The 19,750-nt window shown below is 45.4% G+C and overlaps 1 protein-coding gene across 4 annotated transcripts in view; it reads left to right on the forward strand.

The window, feature by feature from the left end:
• The first annotated feature begins 484 nt into the window (after positions 1 to 484).
• The window catches only part of POLA2 (DNA polymerase alpha 2, accessory subunit), a 45,851-nt gene continuing 26,585 nt past the window's right edge, over positions 485 to 19,750 (forward strand). The window contains exons 1-6 of one of the 4 annotated variants that reach the window (XM_034932989.3): positions 485 to 3,138; positions 7,365 to 7,489; positions 8,261 to 8,352; positions 9,466 to 9,523; positions 16,682 to 16,788; positions 19,520 to 19,713. In XM_034932989.3, the coding sequence (XP_034788880.1) occupies positions 3,060 to 3,138; positions 7,365 to 7,489; positions 8,261 to 8,352; positions 9,466 to 9,523; positions 16,682 to 16,788; positions 19,520 to 19,713 (655 nt within the window). In that variant the 5' untranslated portion in view covers positions 485 to 3,059. Of the gene's footprint in view, positions 3,139 to 3,216; positions 3,619 to 7,364; positions 7,490 to 8,260; positions 8,353 to 9,465; positions 9,524 to 16,681; positions 16,789 to 19,519; positions 19,714 to 19,750 lie in introns of those variants that run through there. The other 3 variants (XM_055094509.2, XM_003828620.5, XM_055094510.2) reach the window with 3 other exon arrangements.

Here is a 19,750-nt window from a genome sequence, read left to right on the forward strand (position 1 = left end):
TGTGAAGCCACCACTTTAGCCCTGGGCTACCTATCTCTGAAATTATTTTATCTGACGAGAGAAATAAACTTCTATTTTGTCTCAGCTACTATTGTTTTAGGACTTGGCTATGTCACAGATCTAAAACCCACTTGATTTACTCCTGCAATCAAAATATTATATTGACACAGAAAAGACAACAAATAAATCAGTGGAATAAAACAGAAAATCCAGAAACAGATTCAAGTGTTTATGGGGACTTGATACATAAAAGATCACAATTCAAGTCAGTTGAAGAATGTTTTATTTACTAAGTATAACTGCTGACATGCTGGCTGTTTGTCAGGAATAAAACAAAGCTAAATCCTTCCTCACATCACAAATAAGATTAATTATAGGTGGATTAGCGAACTAAAGGCAAAACGTAAGTAAAATTAATAAAACAAAACTTGGAAGAATATTTGCATAAGCTTATGTCGAGGAGACCTTATTAAACAAAGCAGGAAACCTAAAACCCATACAGGAAAAGAATTGCACAGTGTTGTGTGGTAGAAAAAAAACCCCACAAAGTTACAAGACAGGTTGGGAAAAATATGTATGTAACACATTTGATATCCATTGGTTATTGCTGATGGTGGGAAACTGCAAACATTTTCTGTAAAGAGCCAGAGAGTAAATATTTGAGGCTTAAGGGTGTGAACCCCAAAAGAGGTTCATGATGGATCCGGAGTGGCTAACTAGGCCTAAATTCAAAATACAGCCAAGCAGCCATTGGCTGACTAGAGGTCACACATACTTCGGTTTTTGTTTGCTTTTTTTTTTTTTTTTTTTAGGCGGAGTCTCGCTCTGTTGCCCGGGCTGTAGTGCAGTGGCACAATCTCGACTTACTGCAAGCTCCGCCTCCCGGGTTCACGCCGTTCTCCTGCCTCAGCCTCCCAAGTAGCTGGGACTACAGGTGCTCGCCACCACGCTAGGCTAATTTCTTTTTTTTTTTTCTTTTTTTTTTTTTTTAGTAGAGACGGGGTTTCATCGTGTTAGCCAGGATGGACTTGATCTCCTGACCTCGTGATCCTCCCGCCTCGACCTCCCAAAGTGCTGGGATTACAGGCGTGAGCCACCGCACCCGGCCTTTGTTTGCTTTTTGAGACATGATCTTGCTCTGTCGCCCAGGCTGGAGTGCAGTGAGGCGATCATGACTCACTTCAGCCTCGACCTCCCGAACTCAAGCGCTCCTCCAGCCTCAGCCCCCAGAGTGGCTGAGATCACAAGAACCCGCCACCACCGCCCGCTAATTTTTTGTAGAGAAGGGGTTTCGCCACGTTGCCCAGGCCGATCTTGAACTCCTGGGCTCAAGTTAAGGGAGGAGACCACCCCTCGTATTGTCTTACGCCCAATTTCTGCCTCCAAAGAAAGAAAAAGTAAAACTAAAAGGCAGAAATGAAATCCACAAGCAGACAGCCCGGCCTCACACCCTAGGCTTGGTAAAGATGGACCCCTGACCTAATCGGTTATGTTCTCTATAGATTACAGACACTGTATAGAGAAGCACTGTGAAAATCCCTATCCTGTTTTGTTCTGATCTAATTACTGGTGCATGCAGCCCCCAGTCACGTACCCCCTGCTTGTTCAATTGATCACGACCCTCTCAGGCGCACCCCCTTAGAGTTGTGAGCCCTTAAAAGGGACAGGAATTGCTCATTCGGGGAGCTCGGCTGGTGAGACAGGAGTCTTGCCGATGACTCCAGCCGAATAAACCCCTTCCTTCTTTAACTCGGGTGTCTGAGGAGTTTTGTCTGTGGCTCGTCCTGCTACAAAGTGATCCGCCTGCCTCGGCCTCCCAAATGCTGGGATTACAGGCGTGAGCGACCGCACCTGGCCTGGGATGGACATTTTTAAGGTTCCTGATACATATTGCTAAATTGTTTTCTCGAAACGCTCTATACCATCCCACCAGCATTGTATGACGCCTACGGTTGAGATTTTTGGCTCAAAGAATTACGGTGTATTTCAAGGGGAGAACCCTCTTCTCATCTTACCCCTAAACTCTATCCTTGAGTGACCTACCTTCACTCCCAAGCCTCCAGTCACCCACTGGGAATCTCTACCTGGAAATCCCAGAGGCACTCAAACTTAACGTGTCCAAAACTAAATTATCCGTCACCGTCTCACCTCATATCCCCCCAAATGCCCCAGATTCAGAAAACATACCCATCACTGTGGCTGGCACCACGGTGATAAGCACGATAATAACCATGGCAACCAGATTCCCTACTGAAGCCATTCTTTTAGGATGAACCAAGGGCACAACAGGCAGAGATGACAAGGGGAATGGAGAAGGGGGTACAGTAAGTTTTAGTCGAAGGCACGCGCACGACAACGCCTGCGCACCACGGAACAGGGCAAAAGGGTGACAAACATGCGCCACTGAGCTTTATCGAGCAGCCGATGCCCAGAAAACAGGCATCCGCACACAGACTCAGTTTCCTTGTAGGCAACTCCCGGGCGTTGCGAGTCACAACCGGCATTCTCGCGCCGTGAGAAAGAACTGCGCAGCTGCTGACTGGCGGGCCGCCAGGCGCGTGCGTAGAGACGCCCACAGGCCCGCTGATGCGCACGCGCCCTGGGCCGCGCGTGCGCGCGTGGGGTTCCGGAATGAGCCGGGGAAAGCAAGGGGAAGGTTTGGGGTTGGTTCCCGGTTTTGCGCATGCGTGCACTGCACAAACCATTTGGCGGGTTTTTCCGGCCACTCTGTTCTGCCACCGTCACTGAGAAGCTCAGCGGTAGCTTTTGGGAAGCAGGACGTTCTCACCAGGAGAGCGTCCTCTCGAGATTTCTGCTCCCTCCATTCAGGGCGTTTGGGAGCCACCCCTTCATTTTTAAAAAAAAATATTTCTCTGTGACCGACGGCCGGGGCCTTCTGACGGTCTGAGGTCCTGCTTGGGCCAGTCACCTCCAGTCACGGTCCGCGGAGGGGGGAAGGATAAGAGGGCGAGGAGCTCATCGCTCGCCACCCCCGTGGGCTTCTTGGGCGCAGGTCGGAGCTGGGTGGGCCGGCTCCCCGGTCCCTGGCTTGGGCGACCATGTCCGCATCCGCCCAGCAGCTGGCGGAGGAGCTGCAGATCTTCGGCCTAGACTGCGAGGAGGCTCTAATTGAGAAATGTGAGTCCCGCACCCCTCCCGCCCTGCAGCCGTGCTCCACGCTCTCGCCCGAGTTCCTCGGCGCCTAGAACCGAAAGTGGAGCGCTTCCAATTTCCACTTCCCCTGGAGCGGAGTTCTCGGTGGCTGTGAGATGAAGAATCAAACTTGAGTTTTGAGATTTAGGATGTGGGGACTTTGAAATGCCCACCGGGTACCGCTTGGATGCCAAATCAAAAATAGGAATATGCAGCACGATTTTAAACCAACTCGAAGTTCCCGAAAGGCGGAATTGGGATGTGCTAGATCGAGACTAGGCACTGGTGGCACCTGAGTTTGGAAATTGTTGAAGCCCCGGTAACAAAGCAAGAGATGTGGGGGTTTTGAAATGTAGCTTTTTATTCTTGGCTCCTCCCTTTCCAGCCTACACCTTAAACCTCTGCTGATCCATCAGTTATTTTATCATAGCTGTTGGTGGTCTGTGCAAATATGAATCCCTTGAGGTAGGTTCCTAAAATTGAATTTGAGCTGTGGAAGGAGCTTTAGGGAGCTTTACAGATGGAGAAACAGACAAAGAAAGCTAATTGCCTGAGCTGTCTGTGAAGCCAGGTGTCCTGCCTTGGAGTCCCGTGCTGCATCATACGGGTCCATCGTGTTGGTCAAGCTGTAGAGCAGTGTAAGGAGTCATTTGAAGCAAAGCCTGGGAGATGTGGAAGTTCTAGAATCGGTATGAATGTGCACCTGCCTTAACCACTCAACACTTTGAACTTCTTATATACAAAAAGATAACGAAACGTTAATTTATGGTGAGAAATTCCTTTCAGAAACCAGAATACTTCAAGTCTTCATGCCCAGTGCCTTCTCTCTCTCTCTCTCTCTCTTTTTTTTTTTTTTTTTTTGACAGTCTTGTTTTATCACCCAGGCTGGAGTGCAGTGGTGCAATCTCGGCTCACTTCAGCCTCCGCCTCCCAGGTTCAAGCGATTCTCCTGCCTCAGCCTCCCAAGTAGCTGGGATTACAGGCGCCCGCCACCAGGCCCGACTAATTTTTTTTGTACTTTTAGTAGAGAAGGGGTTTCACCATGTTGGCCAGACTGCTCTCGAACTCCTGACCTCAAGTGATCCACCCACCTTGGCCTCCCAAAGTGCTGGGATTACAGGCATAAGCCAGCAGGCTCGGTCCTTCTCTTTTTAAAAGAAGACTAGCCAGGCGTGGTGGCTCACGCCTGTAATCCCAGCATTTTGGGAGGCCAAGGCAGGTGGATAACCTGAAGTCGAGAATTTGAGACCAGCCTGACCAACATGGAGAAACCGTGTCTCTACTAAAAATACAAAATTAGTCGGGCGTGGTGGCGCATGCCTGTAATCCCAGCTACTCAGGAGGCTGAGGCGGAAGAATCGCTTGAACCTGAGAGGCAGAGGTTGTGGTGAGCCGAGATCACACCATTGCACTCTAGCCTGGGCAACAGGAGCGAGACTCTGTCTCAAAAAAAAAAAAAAAAGACTTAAGTGGAAAACCTGATCATAGTCAGAAATGTATGTGGTAAGCATGAAATCAGCATGAGAGAAATTAGTTATGTGAACCAGATTTGTAAAGGCTTCAGGCCAAGATGCCAGTTGCTTTCATCTCATGGCAATGGCTTTGGAATTGTGGACTTTGGATCATCAGTAACTTCAGTGGCACCTTAATGTTTCCTGACAGTCAACCGTATTTCCCTTTTTTTTGTTGTTGTTGTTGTTGTTTGTTTTGTTTTTTGAGATGGAGTTTCTCATTGCCCAGGCTGGAGTGCAATGGTGCAATCTTGGCTCACTGCAACCTCTGCCTCCCGAGTTCAAGCGGTTCTCCTGCCTCAGCCTCCCGAGTAGCTGGGATTACAGGCTCCCGCCACCACGCCCAGCTAATTTTTTGTATTTTTAGTAGAGATGGGGTTTCGCCATGTTGGGCAGGCTGATCTCGAACCCCTGACCTCCAGTGATCCTCCCACCTCGGCCTCCCAAAGTGCTGGGATTATAGGTGTGAGCCACCACACCTGTTCTACTTTTTGTATTTTCAGTAGAGACAGGGTTTCACCATGTTGGCCAGGCTGGTCTTCAACTCCTGACCTCAGGTGATCCGCCCACCCTGGCCTCCCAAAGTGCTGGGATTACACTGCGCCAGGCCCCTGGTCTCTTTACTCTGAGTCTTCCAGATGATTGTTTTCCACCTTCTCCTGTAACATCCTTCTGTCCCACCCTCACTGTCAGCTGACAAACTTCTATTATTTGCTGAAAAAAATAGAAGCATTAGAAAACTTCGATCAGCTACCACCATTATGTCTCACTGACCCATATCTGTGGCATATACCTAGCCTTCTTTCCTATTATAATGAATAAGCTTTCCGTATTCCTAGCAAAATCCAAGCCCTCCACTTGAGTCCTAAACCCCATTCCTTCTGAGGCAATTAAGGACATCACTGGTAATTCTCCTGTCTTACATATTTTCTATTTTCCTTGCTACAAGATTTTTTTCCTACTAGTATAGAAATGTGCTTCCAATCTTACCTTTAAAATACTCTGTTGACCCTACTTCCCACTCCAGTTCTCTCCTTCCCAATTACAGCAGACCTCAAAAGGGTCGGCCGGGTGCGGTGGCTCACGCCTGTAATCCGAGCACTTTGGGAGGCGGAGGAGGGCGGATCACAAGGTCAAGAGATGGAGACCATCCTGGCCAACGTAGTGAAACCCGGTCTCTACTTAAAATACAAAAATTAGCTGGGCATGGTGGCGCATGCCTGTAGTCCCAGCTACTTGGGAGGCTGAGACAGGAGAATCGCTTGAATCGGGGAGGTGGAGGTTGCAATGAGCCGAGATCGTGCCGCTGCATTCCAGCCTGGCAACAGAGTGCAACTCTGTCTCCAAAAAAAAAAAGGGGGGGGGGCCTTGCCATCTTTAAATATTTCCTCCTTAAATCCATTTCAGTAAGTTCTTTTGTTGCCACCACTTCACCAAAGCTGCTCTACTCAAGGTCACCAGTGACCTTCACCTTGCTAAAACCAGTGATGAATTTTCAGTCCTCATCTTGAATTGAATTAGCACTGGCACTTGACACTGTTTGTCATTTTTTCTTTTTTTAAACACATTTTTCTTTTAGCTTCTTGGACACTACTAGTTTTTCTTTCTTTTTTTTCTGAGACAGGGTCTTGCTCTGTTGCCCAGGCTGGAGTATAATGGGCAAATCACAGCTCACTGCAGCCTCAACCTCCTTGGCTCAAGCAATCCTTCCACCTCAGCCCCCAAGTAGCTGTAACTACAGGCACATGCCACCAAGCCCACCTAATTTTTGTATTTTTTATAGAAACGGTTTCACCCTGTTGCCCAAGCTGGTCTCAAACTTCTGGGTTCAAACAGTCTGCCCACCTCAGCCTCACAAAGTACTGGATTACAGGCGTGAGCCACTGCACCCGGCTTACTCCTAGTTTTTCTTCAGCTTTGCTTGTGTCACCGCTTCTCAGGCTTTGCCGATTCATCCTCAGAGGCCCTAAGGCGCCCCAAGACTCAAGCCTGGGATCTTTTCTCCCTTCTAGATACGCTCACTCCCTTGGCGATCTCACCTGGGGTCTCATAGCTTTATATCCCATGTATTTACTGATGGTTCCCAAATTTATACCTCCGCCCACAACCCTTGCCTGAACTACAGGCTGGTTTGTTCAGCCTGCTGTCTCCAGTTGGATGTCTAAATGGCACCTCAAACTCTGCATGTCTAAAACTAAGCTCCTGGTATCTCCTCTCTCTCCTCAGAGTAGTTCCTCTGGCTCTTTTCCCCATCTCAGTTAATAGGGACCCCACTCTTCCTGTTGCATAGGCTAAAAATATCAGCATCATCCTTGACTTTCTTTTTCTCATACCTTACATTCAGTTAGCAGATCCCACTGGCTTCACTTCCAGCATGTAAAGTCCTATCCAGAGTCCAGCCATTTCTCGCCATCTCCACTGCCACCACCTTGATCCAAGCCACCATCATCTCTCACCTGGGCTTTTCCATGATTCTTTAATTGGTCCCCCTGATTCTGCCCTTATCCTCTTCTGTCTCCCCCCAGTGGTGAGCTTTGTAAGGACAAGGATGCTTCTGTTTTCTCATTGCCCAAAACAGTGCCTGGCACTAATAGATTCTGAATAAACATTGATGGAGTAAACCAGGATTATTTTTGCTTTTCTAGGTGAAACTTCGAGAAATGAACTAAGTTTTTACTTGTCCAATTTTCCTTTCTACAGTGGTAGAGCTTTGTGTTCAGTATGGACAGAATGAGGAGGGAATGGTAGGCGAGCTTATAGCCTTCTGCACCAGCACACATAAAGTTGGCCTTACCTCAGAGATCCTGAACTCTTTTGAGCATGAGGTAAGAACAAAATGAAAGCAAACTAATAATGTGATTCTCCATTTCTGCTCTACAGGGGAGGCATTGTGATATATTGAGAGGAGTGTGGGCTTTTGAGTCAGGCCTGGATTCCAGTCCCAGTGTGAGCTTGGACAAACTATGTCCCTGAGCCTCAGTTTCCTTTTCTGACATTGGGTCTAATAATCTGTATTTTTTATGATTGTTATAAGAATTAAATGGGGCTGGGCGCCGTGGCTCACGCCCGTAATCCCAGAACTTTGGGAGGCCAAGGCAGGCAGATCACAAGGTCAGGAGTTCAAGACCAGCCTGGCCAATGTGGTGAAACCCTGTCTCTACTAAAAATACAAAAATTAGTTGGGCATGGTGGCAGGCGCCTGTAATCCCAGGTACTCGGAAAGCTGAGGAAGGAGAATCGCTTGAACCGAGGAGGTGGAGGTTGCAGTGAGCTGAGATTGCGCCACTGCACTCCAGCCTGGGACAGAGCGAGACTCCGTCTCAAAAAAAAAAAGAAATGAGAATGGACATAAAGCACTTAAAACTATGCCCAGCAGGTGATAAGTCTTCACCAAATAATTGGTATTGTTAGGATTGTTATATGTTATAGACAGTCATGGGATGTCTGTGTTTTTAGTCTGTGTGTATCTTAATTCTTTGAGGAATGTTAGATCTTTGATTATATTTTGAATACCTTTTATTATCTCAAGGCTTTTGAAAACACCTCTGCTATTACTTGACTATGAAGTACTGTATTCACTATCTTTTCTTTTTCAGTTTCTGAGCAAAAGATTATCGAAAGCCAGGCATAGTACCTGCAAGGACAGTGGCCATGCAGGAGCTAGAGACATTGTTTCCATTCAAGAGCTGTATCCTTTTCTGCTGAAGGTCTTTGCACCAAGCTACATGTTGTATTTTATAATTTGTCTGTAGTCGCATGTGTAATTTAAAAACAAATAATAATAAGGCCGGGCACGGTGGCTCAGGCCTGTAATCCCAGCACTTTTGGAGGCCAAGGCAAGCAGATCACTTGAGCCCAGGAATTTGTGACCAACCTGGGCAACATGGTGAAACCCTGTCTCTTTCAAAAGTACAAATTTTTTTTTTTTTTTTTTTTTTTTGAGTTGGAGTTTCGCTCTTTTTGCCCAGGCTGAAGTGCAATGGTGCAATCTCAGCTCACTGCAACCTCTGCCTCCCAATCTCAAGTGATTCTCCTGCCTCAGCCTCCTGAGTAGCTGGGATTACAGGTGCACACCACCACACCTGGATAATTTTGTATTTTTTTTGGTAGAGACAGGGTTTCACCATGTTGGCCAGCTGGTCTCGAACTCCTGACCTCAGGTGATCCGCCTGCCTAGGCCTCCCAAAGTCCTGGGATTACAGGCGTGAGTCACCGTGCCTGGCCAAAGTACAAATTAAAAAATAATAATAATAAGCTGGGTGTGGTGATGTACGCCTGTAGATCCAGCTAGTTGGTAGGCTGAGGTGAGAAAATCTCTTGAACCTGGGAGGTGGAAGTTGCAGTAAGCTGAGATCAGGCCACTGCACTCCATCCTGGACGACAGAGGAAACCCCATCTCAATAATAATAATTGTAAAAATTACCTAATATTGAGATTTCTTCTAGTAATCAGCCCTTGCCTTATATGAAAGTTTATTATTATTATTATTATTATTTTTTGAGATGGAGTCTCGCTGTGTCGCCCATGCTGGAGTGCAGTGGTGTGATCTCAGCTCACTGCAAGCTCCGTCTCCTGGGTTCATGCCATTCTCCTGCCTCAGCCTCCCGAGTAGCTGGGACTGCAGGCGCCCGGCTAGTTTTTTGTATTTTTTTTAGTAGAGACGGGATTTCACTGTGTTAGCCAGGATGGTCTCTGTCTCCTGACCTCGTGATCCGCCCATCTCGGCCTCCCAAAGTGCTGGGATTACAGGCATGAGCTACCGTGCCCAGCCATTATTATTTTTCTTAACCAGTGTTCTTAGAATTGAAGTGGAAGAAGAAGAGGAAATCCTCTTGAACTCTTACACCACACCTTCAAAGGTAAGTAAACAGTGTTTGGACATTGCATTTTACAAGTAACATTTTAAAATAGTTTCACAACATTTGAAGATCTGAGGGAAAAAATCAACCACTCTCATGCATTTCCTACTATATTTCCACTTATACATCTTCCTTTCTGATCATATGTCTAAATGTTTTACATAATGGCAGTCCTTATAAACATATAGTTATCCTGCTTTTCTCAGCACAACATAAAACATTTCTATAAACATAATTTCTCCATAATTGCCCTTTTTGAATAGTTTCATAGTTTTATACTATAATTGAATAATTCAGTTCTGTGTTGGATCCCAGTGTGAAAGGTCAAGTAGGGTAGTGGAAAAGCATTGCCTTCAAAGTCTGAGTCAGAAGACCTAGGTGACCTGGAGTGAGTTGTTTTATCTCTCTGAGACAGTTTCCTTATCCATAATATCAGGATTCATTCATTCAGTTATCCAGCAACAACTATGTGGCCAGGCGCAGTGGCTCATGCCTGTAATCCCAGCACTTTGGGAGGCTGAGGCAGGCGGATCACGAGGTCAGGAGATCGAGACCATCCTGGTTAACATGGTGAAATTCTGTCTCTACCATAAATACAAAAAAAAAAAAAAAGAAATTAGCCGGGCGTGGTGGTGGGCGCCTGTAGTCCCAGCTACTTGGGAGGCTGAGGCAGGAGAATGGCGGGAACCTGGGAGGCAGAGCTTGCAGTGAGCCGAGATCGCGCTACTGCACTCCAGCCTGGGCGACAGAGCGAGACTCCGTCTCAAAAAAAAAAAACAACAACAACTATGTACTGCACTAGACATTGAGTAAACAATGGTGAATGAAACAGACATGGATGGGCTCTGCCCTCAAGAAGCTGACAGCCAGTGCACAATATCCCCCATCTTGGAGGGCTTGAAGAGGAAATAAATAGGTAAAGTATCAGGCCCTATGCAATGTATTCAGTAATGGTAACTATTCTTTATACTAACTAAATAAGTTTGTAGACATTCATAAACATGGAGTGAGCCTTAATTATTCAAAGTAAACTACATCATAAGAAAGAGGTAATTTACATTGCCCTATGCAATGTATTCAGTAATAGTAATTATTCTTTTTTGTTGTTGTTGTTGTTTTGAGATGGAGTTTTCCTCTTGTTGCCCAGGCTGGAGTGCAATGGCACGATCTTGGGTCACTGCAACCTCTGCCTCCTGGGTTCAAGCAATTCTGCCTCAGCCTCCCGAGTAGCTGGGATTACAGGCATGTGCCACTACGGCCAGCTGATTTTTGTATTTTTAGTAGAGACGGGGTTTCACCATGTCAGCCAGGCTGGTCTCGTACTCCTCACCTGCAGTGATCCACCCGCCTCGGCCTTCAAAGTGCTGGGATTACAGGTGTGAGCCACCGTGCCCAGCCCAGTAATTATTCTTTATACTAACTAAATAAATTTGTAGAAATTCATAAACATGGAGGGAGCCTTAATTATTCAAAGTAAATTACATCATAAGAAAGAAGGTAAGGGCTGGGTGCAGTGGCTCATGCCTGTAATCCCAGCACTCCGGGAGACCAAGGCAGGAGGATCAGTGACCAGAGATCATGCCGCTGCTCTACAGCCTGGGTGACAAAGTGAGACCCTGTCTCAAGAAGAAAGAAGGTAAATAGTTTAGATATGCCTGTGGAGAATAAGAGGGCCAAAAATGTGCCCCATGAAGTTGCTAACACAAAACCAGGTGCATATAATATTAAAAGAAATAATTAGGTGTTTGTTAGAGTTTCTTAAAATTGGATATAACTCATTTGATTTTCCTCCTAAAGTGGTTTTCTGAGTCCATATCCCAGTGAAGGACACCTCTGTTCTTCCATTGGCTCAGGCCAAGAACCTTGGAGACCTCCTTAAATCCTTTTTCTCTCACACCCCACATCCAACTTAGCTACCAGTCCTGTCATCCCTCTCCAGGATATGGCCACCTCTCACCATTTCCACTGCCACCACCAGGTCCACAGCATCATTGTCTCCTGAATGATTGGGACAGCCTCCTAACTAGTCCATTGGCTTCTTTCTGCCATATCCACCTCTAACCACCTCTCCACCCAGCAGCCAGAGTGCTCCTTTCCAGCAAGAGGTCAGGTTTTCTTGCTCACATCTCTCCCACTGGCTTTTCGTCTTTCCTCCTGATATGCAAAGTTTGAACCAGCACGTGTGAAGTTCTGTAGGAGCTGGCCCCCTCCTCCTTCTGTCCTCTTTCCCTGCTCCCCTTTGCTCTCTGCTTCTGCCATGCCAAATATGGGTTCATTTCCTATGTCTCCTTGTCAGGGAACAAGCCTGCCTAAAAGAACAAAGCCCTTCTTCTGTTTTATTTTCTTGCTTTATTTTTCTCCTTATTATTCTCTTGCTTTATTACCACCAAACATGTTATATACTTACTTTTTTGTTTTAGTCGGCCTTCCCTCCATTAGATGGAAGCTCCTTGAGAATAGAGACTTTGTTTTTACTTGCTGCTGTTTTCCCAGCACCCTGGCATGTTAATAGTTGTTGAAAGACCTCTGAATAAGGGAGTGTGGTTGGCTCTCTCAATTGCAATACCAATGGGACCACCACGGTTTTATCTGGTTAACAGCTTCACAGATCCAGAATTTTATGTAATTTGTCTGTGTATCCAGAATTGATCATATTCCGGAGTCTGACTCATGGTAACCCAGCTGTTAGTAGACTGATGCGTAAGCCAGGTGCAAATTTGTTTACTTTACTATTGAAGTAGATACCCTTCCAATGACTGAAATCCCATATTTAGGATACCCCATTCCTGCTATGGAAATACTTAGGAGACTAAATTGTGAATCAAAGTTTGTGACTGTGAGGCCGAGTGCAGTGGCTCACACCTGTAATCCCAGCACTTCGGGAGGCTGAGGCAGGTGGATCACTTGAGGTCAGGAGTTCAAGACCAGCGAAACTCCATCTCTACTCAAAAAATTAGCTGGGCATGGTGGTGGTGCCTATAATCCCAGCCACTCAGGAGGCTGAGGCAGGAGAATCGCTTGAACCCGCGAGGCGGAAGTTGCAGTGAGCCAAGATCACACCACTGCCCTCCAGGCTGGATGACAGAACCAGACTCCGTCTGAAAAAAAAAAAAAAAAAAAAAAAGTTTGTGACTGTGAATTCCACGCTAAATGAGTTGGAGTGAAATGTTGAGCAAACAATATGTCCGGGCTAGAGATACGTAAAATGCTTAGAACAGTACTTATCACATGGAAATTGTTCAGTCACTGTTAGGCCATGCATCAATGGCAGCATGATAAAATAGTCAAAGTGTGGCCAGGCATGGTGGCTCACACCTGTAATCCCAGCACTTTGGGAGGCCGAGGTGGGAGGATCACTGGAGGTCAGGGGTTCGAGACCAGTCTGGCCACCATGGTGAACCCCCATCGCTACAAAAGTACAAAAATTAGCTAGGCATGATGGTGGGTGTCTGTAATCCGAGCTACTCGAGAGGCTGAGACGGAAGAAACACTTGAACCCAGGAGGCGGAGGTTGCAGTGAGCTGAGATCATGCCATTGCACTTCAGCCTGGGCGAGAAAGTGAGACTCCATCTCAAAAAAAAAAAAAAAAGTGTGAATGTTGGCCTTTCCATACAAACAGTGCCAGGCTGAGGTTGCCTGACCCTTGTCAGGTCTTGGGAACAGGTGTCCCTCTGCTATAGAGGTAAATATGATATGTCAGTGATTTTAGCTTATCACTATTAAATATTTCACCTGTACAATTGACAGCTGTTCTTTTGCTTCCGTGTTCACCATAAATCTGCTGATGATTTGGCTGCCATGTCCCTAATGGAGAGAATGTGTTAGCCTGAGGACTTGACGTTCCCATACCCTTGGCAATTATATTTCTAGTAAATTAATAAACTGGCATCCTTGGTTATAATTTGATTTTCTCTGTGAGTGTGAGAATGTGCTTACCCTAGGATATGAAAATATGGTACCATTGGTGACTACATTTCTGATTAAAAATGATGAAACCGGCCACTGCGGTGGCTCACGCCTGTAATCCCAGCACTTTGGGAGGCTGAGATGGGTGGATCACCTGAGGTCAGGAGTTCAAGACCAGCCTGGCCAACATGGTGAAACCCTGTCTCTACTAAAAATACAAAAATATTAGCTGGGCGTGGCAGCGGGCGCCTGTAATCCCAGCTACTCGGGAGGCTGAGGCAGGAGAATTGCTTGAACAGAGGCGGAGGTTGCAGTGAGCTGAGATCGTGCCACTGCACTCCAGCCTGGGCAATCAGAGCAAAACTCCATCTCAAAAAAAAAAAAAGATGAAACTAGCCAGGCGCAGTGGCTTATGCCTGTAATCCTAGCACTTTGGGAGGCCAAGGTGGATGGATCACCTGAGGTCAGGAGTTCGAGACCAGCCTGGCCAAAATGGCAAAACCCCATCTCTACTAAAAATACAAAAATTATCCCAGCATGGTGGCACATGCCTGTAATCCCAGCTACTCAGGAGGCTGAGGCAGGAGAATTGCCTGAACCCAGGAGGCGGAGGTTACAGTGAGCTGAGATCATGCCACTGCACACTCCACCCTGGGCAACCCTCTGTCTCAAAAAACAAAAACAACAACAACAAAAAAACATGATGAAACTGGCATTAAGTGTTAATAATGAATCGTATGAGCTTGGTTAAAGGGAGCGCATCCTTGAGAACTGGTACTGGAGTTGGTGAACACTATTGGATTTCAGCCCTGAGGCTGAGGACTAGAACACCAGACTGTGCCTTGTTTACCAAAGTGCTGTCACCTTGCCGCGTCTTGCGAGACAGACTGTCATTCTCTTAAAATATCCCTGCCCCACAACACTGGCCGTGGAGTGTTGTAGCCCACTGTATATTAGGAGAATCTTTTGGAGGGATAGTTTGAGAAAATGTGTTAAAATTATAAAATCTTTTTTTTTTTAATTATAAAAAAAAATAAAGGCAGGGTGTCACTATGTTGCTCAGGCTGGTCTTGAACTCCTGAGCTCAAGTGATCCTCCTGCCTCAGCCTCCCAAAATGCTAGGATTACAGGCACGAGCCACCATCCCTGGCCAAATTCATAATATCTTTTTCTATCCTTTGACCCAGTAATTCTCCCTAGGGGGAAAAAAAAACTCTTCTGAAGAAATAATTCAAATTATGGGAAAAGCTGTATGCATGAAGATATGCATTTTAGCATTTTTAAATTTAAAATCTTAATTTGCCAAATCACTTTTCACCTGAGACTCAGCATTACTTGTAATCACTGAAAATTACAAGCAACCCATAATCCAGCAATAGAGAAGTAATTATGTAAATCATTGTAGGTCAGTTTAATTAAATAACACAGCTACTAAAAAGGATAAAGACCTGTAATCCCAGCACTTTGGGAGGCCGAGGCAGGTGGATCACCTGAGATCAGGAGTTCGAGACCAGCCTGACCAACATGGCGAAACTCACATCTCTACTAGAAATACAAAATTAGCTGGGCGTGGTGGTGCATGCCTGTAGTCCCAGCTACTCAAGAGGCTGAGGCCGGAGAATCACTTGAACACGGGAGGTGGAGTTGCAGTGAGCTGAGGTTGCAGTGAGCCGAGATCGCACATCGCACTCCAGCCTGGGCAACAAGAGCGAAGTGAAATTCCGTCTCGGAAAAAAAAAAAAAGGGAAAAAGATTGGGTCAGGTGCAGTAGCTCATGGGTGTAATTCCAGCATTTTGGGAGGCCGAGGCAGGTGGATCACTTGAGGTCAGGAGTTTGAGACCAGCCTGGCCAACATGACAAAACCCCATCTCTACTAAAGATACAAAAATTAGCTGGATGTGGTGGTGGGCACCTGTAGTCCCAGCTACTCGAGAGGCTGAGGCAGCAGCATCACTTGAACCCAGGAGGCAGAGGTTGTAGTGAGCCGAGATCTTGCCACTGTGCCCCAGCCTGGGTGACAGTGACTCCATCTCAAAAAAAAAAAAAGATTAAAAATGTAACAGTGTGGGAAAATGTTGATAATTAATATAGAGTGAAAAAATTCAGCACATAAAATACTTAGGTTTATATTTAAACTAAGATTATGACTATAATTTGTATATTCTAATTTGTGTATTTGTAATCTTAATATACAAATTATAAGGCACCACGCCTGGCTTTTTTTTTTTCCTCCTCAGACGTGAGGTCTCGCCGTTGCCCAGGCTGGTCTTGAACTCCTGGGCTCAGGTGATCCTCCCACCTTGACCTCCCAGAGTGCTGGGATTACAGGCATGAGCCACCACCCCTGGCCTAGAAAAATATTAAAATACTATTAAGGAATATTCAAAACTGGTTATTATATCAGGGTAGTAGAATAAGGGATTTTTTTTTTTTAATCTATTTTCCATTGCAGCTGGTCTTGATGGTTTTGAATCTGTTCTCTGGCATTCTGTCCTGCAGTTGCCACCAGCTGACCACTCTGCAATATAACTTCTTAAACTTGCAGCCAGGAGGAGCCCTAGGGCAGGGAAAGCTGCAGACTAGCTGGCTTCCTGGCTGCTATCCAGGCAAGGATTTTGTTTTCTCTATTACAGTCGATTATCCTAGACTTTAGGGAGCAATAGGTCTCTGGACTGTAGGTTTCAGCCTCCGTTCTGGGCTTATCTTTGGATTCTTGTTGATGAGTCAAAAAAAAAAAAAAAAAAAGGAGTGACCATCAGATGTTTGCTCACTCTTCAAGTATGAGCTCAACCTTGTTATCTGCCTGGAGTCATTTCCTTTGAAAATGTGTGGTAGACTTTGCCAAAGTAAGTAGTAATGTCCCATTCCTTCTCAGGAAAATGTGTACACATAGATCAAAACTATGCATTGTAAAACTCATATCTGTTTGAAAACATAGAGGTAGGGACAGAAAGTAAACATATGAAGGATTTGACAGGACACATTACCAGCCTGGTGGTCCTTTTTGGAAAATGTTTGCTTTCTCGTAATTGCCTTCAAAATAGGGACAGTGTCCTGAATGTTGGTTACAGTTGTTGAAGATTTCTTTTTGAGATTATGCTTGGATGATGGGGCCTTAAGAAGAGAACCCACCCAGTCCTATTTTGTGCCTTCGTTTGGACATGTTCTCCCTTTTCTTCCAAGGTACTATACACTTAATTAGTATTGGGTCTAGTAGGACTGAGATTTTGTTTTCCTTTTTTTTCCCTAGGGTTCTCAGAAGCGAGCTATCTCTACCCCAGAAACCCCCCTAACAAAAAGGAGTGTGTCAACTCGTAGCCCCCATCAGCTACTCTCACCGTCAAGTTTCTCTCCAAGGTATGGATCATAATTCATTCAAGTGCCATAAAGCTGGCCTCCTCTCCCCTTTCTCTGGCTATCTGAGGAAGGCTAACAGCAGAGTTATTAATTAACTATAGGTGGGCATGTACCTCTGCAGTGAATTGGCTTGAAAGCCTATTCCTCTCTGCCTTCCTTGCTCTCCTTTTCTTTGTGGAAAATTACTGTTTCTTACGGTAATTAAGGAAACTCACTTTCCACCCACTTTTCTAGGGCTCATTTCCTAGATCGGGAACTGATATCTTGTATTGAAAACAACCTGTCTATTCAGAAGTCTAAGAGTCTTAACAGGTCTTGTCAGTAGAGGCAAGTAGGTTTCCACCTGCTTCTGTTTGTGTTTTGTTGGGTTTCTTTTTCTTTCTTTTCATCTAAAGTTTTTTTTTTTTTTAAAGAAAAGCACATATCTTTGTTCATAATGTTTCTTAACCTGTTTATTGTTTCCAAGTCAGGTTAGAACTAGTTTCTGAGAGTTTTCTTGTCACTGTGACTCTGCCCTGACTTAATTGGTATTTTGTCCCTCTGCCACCATTGCACATAAATCCACAAAGATCATATGTAATTTTTTGAAATCCGTAAATGACACGTCTCGTATTAGAGAATTCCATAGGCAAGTGCTCTGCTGAGTAGATGGGTTTTTAGGAGTTTCCACATCAAGATGAGGCTCCAGAGCAGTAGTATTAACCCTTCAGGGAAACACCAACTGCCAGGAGTCATTACCTCTACTTTGGATCACTTCTAGATGAACCAGAGCTTAAGATTGTTCAACTCTATCACTTTTTTTTTTTTTTTGAGATGGAGTCTCACTCTGTCACCCAGGCTGGAGTGCAGTGGCACCATCTTGGCTTACTGAAGCCTCTGCCTCCCGGTTCAAGCGATTCTCCTGCCTCAGCCTCCCGAGTAGCTGGGTCTACAGGCGCTCGCCACCATGCCTGGCTAATTTTTGTATTTTTAGTAGAGACGAGGTTTCGCCTGTTGGCCAGGCTGATCTTGCACTCCTGACCTCAGGTGATCCACCCGCCTTGGCCTCCCAAAGTGTAGGATGTCAAGCATGTGCCACTGCTCTCGGCCTTTTCAGCTCCATCACTTTAGAAAGGTGGTGATAGAAGCTCTGTAGTCATTCAAGGTGAGTGGTCATTGGATTTTTTTTTTCTTTTCTTTCTTTTTTTTTTTTTTTTTAAGATAGGCTTTTACTCTGTTGCCCAGGCTGGAGTGCAGTGGCACAATCATAGCTCACTGTAGCCTTGGCCTTCCAGGCTCAGGTGATCCTCCTACCTCAGCCTCCTGAGTAGCTGGGACTACAGGTGTATGCTACCAAGCCCAGCTAATTTTTGTAATTTTTGTAGAGACGGGGTTTTACCATGTTGCTCAAGCTGGTCTCGAACTCCTGGCCTCAAGCAATCTGCCTGCCTTAGCCTCCCAAAGTACTGGGATTACAGGCATGAGCCAGCATGCCTGGCAGTAATTGGATTTTGAAGGACAGTTTTACTTTAGGGTAGTCTACTGCTGCTTTGGGGAGTTCTCAGGCTTTTTGGAAGAAAGCTTTCTAGACTTAAGAGCATCTTTGCAACCTGGTATATAGGGATGGTTCTTATAGACGTGCCAGCACCATTGCAGGAGTTATATTCTCCAAATGTCAGTACAATGCTCTGAAACCTGTAGATCTGTTTACAACTGTCCTCATGTGAGCATCTTGCTGCATTAAAGGGCCTGCTGTAATGGATGGCTCATGGAGCTTCCCAGGGAAGAGCTTGGAGAAGCTGGCAAAATGCTGCCTAGTCATTTTTTAATGCACACTAATAAAGCTGACAGCAGAAACTGGTTTTGTAATGTATGAAAGTAACTTCTAAACTATTCACGTAGAGGCGGCACTGGAGATTGAGATAATTAATTGAGCTCATTTTCTGTAGGCTGTGAAAAGAAAGAATGATGGCATTAATTGCGATGGTGCCCCACATAAAACTGGTTCCCGGAGAGTTTCAGTGCATTAAACAAAGCCTGTTTTAAATAGACCTCTCTGTACGGCGTGTTTACAACCAGAGGATTAGAAGACCTCACTGTCATCTAAGCAGATCAGCAATATCCATGTGTTCTTAGAGGTATAATTTACCAGTCCGGGAGTGGAAACGTGAGAACTTGGCAGTTGAGCCTAGAAAAATGGGAATGTTTGCACATCACCAGACTGTTAATTCATTACTTACCCACCTCCATAGACACTGGGGAAAGTTGATTAATTTTAATTTCATTTTATTGTTGTTTCTACCTTGAACCATATTGTGAGTTTTTATATATGCTCAGCAAGTTTTAGCTTATCCACAGTTGCAGGCTCAGATGATGTTCCAGTAAATGCTAAAAATTCATGAGAAGAAAAAAATGGGACTTAAAGTTTGCCTTTTAATCAATTCAGAATCTGGGGATCTTTTTGCCTTGCTTAGTTTTAATGCCAAGAGAACGACAACTTTTTAAAATACGTTTCTGTCTCTAAACTTCTCTAAAAATGTTTGGTATTCCTCAGCCTGGTATTCCTCAGCCCTTCGTTCCTGAAATTCCTTAAAGGTCTGGGTATGTCCAACCCCATTAAACTGATTCAATTTATAAACTATGAGGCCACCTTCCTTTTCTCCAGTCCCCATTTCCAAAGGTAACCTCATTTTATTCTTCTCTTCCTTTAGATATGAACACGGTAATATTAACCTGTTTTGCTTCCAATTAGTGCTACTCCCTCCCAGAAATACAACTCACGAAGTAACCGAGGAGAAGTGGTTACCTCCTTCGGCTTAGCACAGGGAGTATCTTGGTCTGGGAGAGGAGGAGCTGGAAACATCAGCCTGAAGGTCTTGGGATGTCCAGAGGCACTAACTGGGAGCTACAAATCCATGTTTCAGAAGCTCCCAGACATTCGAGAAGGTGATTGTTTTTCCCTTTGAAATTCTGGTGGATATAA

Source organism: Pan paniscus, chromosome 9 (assembly GCF_029289425.2).
Source record: "Pan paniscus chromosome 9, NHGRI_mPanPan1-v2.0_pri, whole genome shotgun sequence".
Classification (NCBI taxonomy): Eukaryota; Metazoa; Chordata; class Mammalia; order Primates; family Hominidae; genus Pan; species Pan paniscus.